This window comes from Andrographis paniculata, unplaced genomic scaffold (assembly GCF_009805555.1).
Source record: "Andrographis paniculata isolate CXL003 unplaced genomic scaffold, ASM980555v1 Contig83END, whole genome shotgun sequence".
Lineage (NCBI taxonomy): Eukaryota > Viridiplantae > Streptophyta > Magnoliopsida > Lamiales > Acanthaceae > Andrographis > Andrographis paniculata.
This window is the reverse complement of record NW_026137621.1, coordinates 324163-330623: the sequence shown is the minus strand read 5'-3', so window position 1 is coordinate 330623 and position 6461 is coordinate 324163. Positions and strand designations below refer to the sequence as shown.

At 31.0% G+C, this 6461-nt stretch overlaps 1 protein-coding gene across 10 annotated transcripts; it reads right to left on the bottom strand.

The window, feature by feature from the left end:
• Positions 1 to 2665: 2665 nt before the first annotated feature.
• LOC127241742 (protein DOUBLE-STRAND BREAK FORMATION) lies at positions 2666 to 6285 on the bottom strand. Of its 10 annotated transcripts, none has more exons than XM_051260928.1 (7): positions 5774 to 6017; positions 5610 to 5704; positions 5423 to 5507; positions 5122 to 5329; positions 4892 to 5035; positions 3991 to 4132; positions 2668 to 3022 (listed from the first exon to the last, which is right to left on the bottom strand). In XM_051260928.1, the coding sequence occupies exons 3-7, from the start codon at positions 5485 to 5487 to the stop codon at positions 2865 to 2867; spliced, it is 717 nt and encodes a 238-aa protein (XP_051116885.1). In that variant the 5' UTR covers positions 5488 to 5507; positions 5610 to 5704; positions 5774 to 6017; the 3' UTR covers positions 2668 to 2864. The 10 variants fall into 10 exon arrangements, with proteins under 10 accessions (XP_051116890.1, XP_051116889.1, XP_051116885.1 ...); XM_051260927.1 differs by having other exon boundaries at positions 5610 to 5694; XM_051260925.1 differs by having other exon boundaries at positions 5860 to 6017.
• Positions 6286 to 6461: the final 176 nt, after the last annotated feature.

Sequence of the window (6461 nt, the reverse complement as noted above, 5' to 3'; positions counted from 1 at the left end):
AGGGTGGAGTCTTTTAATTTTTCCAATATGGGATAGACTTTCACATTTTCTTCCTCTTTCACCTTCACACACCAACACAACTAACAACCAACATTAAAAAATTTGAAGCATTAAAACTTTGTAATATATTATATACTATAGTTAATTTACAAGCGTTTTTGTACGAACAAATTACAAAACTACAATAGAGCTTCCATGCAAGTGTGGTGGTTATGTTTAGTTCTACCGCAAATTTTGCCATTTCTTACCCTCACCTCCAATTTTGATGGAGTTTTTAGTCCTTTCAGGTTGTAGCACACTATTAGAGCATTTATCACGTCATCATAATCAACCTTATATTTTCTAAGTCGTTGTTGAAATAGGAATGATTGCAACTTATAGGCCTCTTTATATATTCATAGAAGAAGCTTCATCAGAATAAGTATTCTCCGATATTTTGATTTCTTCAATACATGCAAAAACATCCTTGCATAATATACGATGCAATTGTCATTCATTGCCTAAACATGTTATATTTTCAAAGTTTGATGTTTAATTATCCTCTTTTAATTATGACCTCAAATTTCTAATTAGAAGATCTCACCATGCGTAAGTTTCGAGAGGCTAGATATTATATGACTTTAATCTTGTAGATTGCCTTCACCACACGTATATTGTATATTACATTTGAAAATGCAAAATAGACCCTTTGTAACGTGATAAGCTGCATATCCACTCGAAGTCCTCTTTATTGCATATAATTATGGTCCTCTTGTTATAGTTTTTTTTTTTTTCTTTTTTTTTTTTATAGGTACTGAAGACAATATAATTTTTCAAAATTTGACAATTCATTTGCATCTACGAACATTTGACCTTTAGGATAAGAATCCAATTGTTTTAATTTCATTATCGTCATTTCATTATTTGATTGAATTTTAGTGTCTGACATGGGAAATCAAACTATGTAATATTTTACTAATTATTATAATAAATTTATAATATATTGGATAAACAAGCACCCTATGTGAGGATCTGAACAGCGGATTGTCTTGTTATTTAGTAGTAGCACCATGTCAGCCGCTACCTTCAAATTTATATGCATACAAATTATATTTGTAACATTTTGTAGTTGAGTGATGTATTGAAATTTTATTGGATTATTATTAATGTATCTAGTTTTCTCTCTAACTTAAAAAATATATATTCATTAATGTAACGCGTGCTTCTATTATAGTCGCATAGTCCTTTTCATCATTAGACATAGTCTCTTCTCCCAATATCACTATATTTATGATTAAAAGACAAAAGGATATCATATAACACATTCATTCTAAAAATAATCTTCAAGTTTTAATAAAAATATATAAAACACTATGGTTCAGTTTGTGCACAATTTTTTGGCATTGCAATTCTTTAAAAATAATATTTTATATTTTTTTATACAATTTTCTATACCACACATAAAAAAAAAAAAATTAAAAGAAAAAGTTTAAACACTTATTACAAAAGGTCAAAAAAGTCAAATATTCAATTTAAAATAATACTATATTTTATATTTTAATACAATTTATCGTACCACACACCAAAAATCACTCCATCCAAAAACACTGCATGAATAGAGCCTACATATTTTATTCATTGTGTTATATTAAAGTTTGTATAAAATACATTCTTCGTTAAAAACTGATTTTGGTTGTAAATATGAACCTAAATTATTCAAAATTATATAAATAAAAGAGAAAGTATCTTAAATAATCTATTTTGAATAAATAAATAAATAATCCTTCATTTGTATAGTTTTGTAAAACTTGGATAACAATTTATTTTTAAAACAACTATAAAAATAAATAATTAATCAATTATTTATTTATTTACTTATTTAATTCAAAATTTTTATTTAATATAATTTTTTTTTGTATAAAACACAAAATTTAGATAAGTATTTACATCCAAAATTATATGTTTTGTGCAGACTTTAATTTAAAACAAGAGATTTCACACAATAACTAAAATACATATCTGTTCACCCAATATTTTTTATATCGGTTCACCCAATATTTTTTTAGATTGATTAATTTTTCATGTATGGTATAGAAAATCATGTTAAAAATATAAAATATATTACTATTTTAAATTGAATAGTTGACTTTTTTATTTTTTTTGTAATAAGTATTTAAAAAATTTTGAATTTATTTTTTTACGCGTGAAATAGAAAATTGTGTAAAAAAAAATAGTATAATTTACTCTAAATATAATAAAATTAGAAAAATATTGACCTATAAAAGTTACCAACAATCTACCATTTTTAATATAAAGAAGAAACAAATAATGACAGAAATGGAGGGTAAAAAGAAGATGGAAATATTTTCTAGCGGAAATGAAGAAATCGTATGCTGCTCGTTCGTCCCAAACGGTCGTGCTATTGTGTTTTATTTTATTTTATTTTATTAAAAAAAACATTGTTTGTTTGATTTTTGTTTTGAGGATAAAATTATATTTACATTTTTAAGGATTATTTTAATCTTTCAACTATATACGAGAGTTGGAAAGAAGAGGAGATTTGAAATTAGAGTGCTGGAAAAAAAAAACAAACAAACAAACAAAAAAAAAAGTTGGAAATGTGAAATTAATGGAAGTGACTTTGGTCAAAAAAATTGTATTATAAATGGTTAAAAATATTGAGAATAGAGTAGAGTAGAAACATGTTTTTGAGCTATAACAGTGTTGTTGCTTTTTCATGAAAAATTTATTAATTTGATTACAATTAAAATGAGTTTAAAAATCCAGTGATGATGTATCCACCAGAATCACAGCCACATTTGAATTAAAAGTGCAAGGTAAAGAAAGCAAGGTGGGATAAGGGAAGTAATTAGTACCCGAAGAAACTATTTGTGTAGAGGAGACTGATAGTAATGCAGCAATCTCCTGGAGTTATGCTTTTTTATCCCATCCCTAAACATACTGCATCCTGAATTTTGTGAGCTAGTTTGGCTCGGTTTCTGCGCCACCTTTTGCTTCAAGTACGCCGCTGCTTGTGCTTGGACTGATTCCTCACAAAAACAAAAACATCCTCCAACATAATCAAATCAATCAATTATATTGTGTTCTACATCAAGATGCTAGATTTAGAGGCACTGTTGTGCTGATAAAGCAAGCATTGTGCTCGTTAACAATGCACAAAACTATCACCGCAGTCCAAGTTCGATTGAATCCAAGTTGAAAGAGTAAGGTGTGTCAATCGATAGCAACCATGCATTCCTTATTTCCTTATAGCTTGATTGATTTTCATGAAAAATTAATAATATATACCAAATCTATTTATTGCATGCATATACACAAGTTTTGATATGTAAAGATTGGGAGCGGAGCACCGGACAAACAAGATTTCGTAGGGTTAGTCAAGTACTTGACACTTGCGTGCAATTGAATGACTGTGTTTCCACTACTAGCAGCATGCGCTTACATCTATAACTGTGGTTCGATGATAAATGAGCTGTATTCTATCAGCAGATGAATTATATTTATGTCATCCAGATAGGGAAGCCCATTGTTAGGAAATTATGGACTTCTGTTTTAGATATTTCCATCATAATATTGGATATTAGAAGATAGCAACTCGCAAGCAAGCATTCATCCAGAGGCTTAATCTAACTGCTAGCAAATTTATTGCTGAGGTTTAGAAATCACTACAACTCCACAAATTGCTATCATATTCCTTTCATTATCAAGAAACTCATGTATTATTGACAGATTCCATGCAATATGTCAAGAGAGCATCCTTATACACTAATTAATATACAACAACTAGTGAAAAGCACCTACTAAGGATTCAGATAGCCAGCGCCATCAAATAATCCAATTAATGCACATACAGATGAAGTGCATATCAATGTTTTCTTTAAAAATAAATAAATAAATAACCAACATTACATACCAAACCAATGCGGTCAATGAATTTTAATTATCGAATAGAGGTTGATAATTAAAAGAACAGAAATTTGAAATGCATACCAGATTGTGAAGAAATTGTGCTGAGAGTAGCATCCTTTAAGGCCTTGATCTTTTTGACAGCTTCCATGTAGTTGAAGAAATCATCTATTTTGGGGTGATGACCCACATTCACCTTAGGGAATGTAAGAGCCCTTTCACATGCCTTCAATTTCAAGGAAATAAAAGAACTAAAAATTATCGCCTAAAATTAAATGTAGATATCACATTACAAGAGAAGGATAGGAAATCAGAAGGTGATGTCAGTAAAAGAAAATTCATCATATGTTCAACAAGGAAACTTTAACATAAGAAAACAAGAATCTGTGGGTGAATGATGAATAAAAAAATAAAATAAAAACACTAGAAAAACTGAAATTCAATACTTTTGAACACGTGACCTCAAGAAGACTATCTTCCTTTTTTATTCTAAGAAAGATCCTCAAATAAACATTATGGCAAGTATAAATAAGAAAACCATTTTCTTTATGAACTTAGATGTGTTAAAACTGAGAAACATGAGAAAAAGCATAGCATGATACTCTAGATTATTGTTTATAACCAACAGACTTGTGTTGAAAATGAGTGTGTGTCAATAGCAGAACATGATAATGAGGCCAAAGTCTGCGAGCATTGACAACAGTCATGTTGTCCAAATATACTTAAATTTGACACTTCCAAAGTAAACTATGGTATCAGAGGTGATTCCCAATTTCTGCATGCACAAAAAAGGTTTGCATGACACATACCGTCTTCAAAATTGGTTCTTCGGAAATCAGAAAAGCTATCCTAACATCACAGCATCACATAATCTGGCCTATAGGAAATTTAATGGCTCAAGATGAAACAATATTTAGCATGTTAATACTCGCAGCCAATGTTAGCTGATCTAATCATACAGCATAACAAGTAATTTCCAGTTTACCTGATGTGCAACCGAATGAAATCCATTTTCAAGCAAATGCTCAATTAAGGTTAGCCATTCTTTACAAGCTACTTGAAGGCCAGGGTCATCAATGGCCTTCTGCTCCCGCATAACAAGTGCTTCATATCTCAAGGCCAAGCAACTCTGTCAAAAACTCAAAGAATCCTAACTTTGAGAAAACACTTACTTGGTCCAAAATTTATTCTAACTGTGAGATTTAAAACTAATACCTCAACGTCACCAATCACTGCAAAAGCACGTATCAGAAAATCAGTAAACAAAAGCTTAATCTCAACAGATTCTTCAGCAATTTCTCTGAAAATGAGAATAGATTCATCTCTCATAAACTGTTTCAGAGCAGATCCAACTCCAAGCAATGACTCCACATCATTAGATGCCATAATCGATTCCAGAATTCGAACAGTCACATCATCAAAACTGAATTAGATATATATATATATATATGTTTCAAGTTATATGTTTTCTGACATAATAACTAATAATGAAACCAAAGATACAGAGAATTGCTACCTTCGATCATGAACTCGGGAGCAAAAGAGGGAAATTTGCCGAGCTAGTGTGGCTGGGAGTGACATCTGAAGCGTATGTCTTCACTCTAAAAACATTAAATAATGAGATCGTAAACACCAAAATCGCTGCAAATGCTTGAATGATTAATATCGAAACAGTAACACCAGAATTGCTGCAGCCTACATACACTTGAAAGATTATGGCACCTGCTTCTCTTCCAATCATTTAACAATATCAAATAACAAAACAGTAAACACCAAACTTGCACTAGCCTGCAAATGCCTGAAAGATTGTCACATTTGGTTCTATTTCAGCCATTTAAACAACATTGAATAACAAAGCAATAACCACCAAAGTTTGCTTCTCTTTCAGCAATCAAATTGAGTCAGAAACTGTAAACATGTCAAAATTTATGCAAGCGGTCGTAAGACTCTCACCCTCCTTGCTTCTCTTAACAGAATAACACAACAAGGATTCAAATAACCAAAAACAGTAAAGACATCAATATAGCTGCAAATGATTGAAGGATTCAACACAAGTTATTCTCTTTCAAAATAAAAGGAATGGAAGGATTCAACTTAAAAAGACGATGGCAGCACAACCGACGAAATAAGATGAACACAGGCCGATCAGCAGTAGACTTGCCCAGTCGGTTTCGCAACGGCGGCTGGAACCGCCATCGAACCGAAACCGGTTTTCAAACGGTTCGGTTTCTTCTCTCGGAACCGTAGACCGCAGGTTCGAACCGGCGATTCAGTTTTTTCTCTTATATAATAAAAATAAAGAAATAAAAAAAAAAAATACTTGTATATTAACCTCACCGGTCGCAGGATGGGCACAGAAGAAGAAGGAAAAGGAACGAAAGAAAGAAACGAATGGGGAAGAAGTGAGAGGAATAACCTGGTGGCGGCTGTGTGTAATGTGGTAAATATTTTGAAGTATACTATCTCGCTCCCGTTTCTTTAACAAACTATTTTTCAGTCCTGTTCATTTCTTATTTCTTATCGTTATAAATATCCAATTTACAATATATTACAAA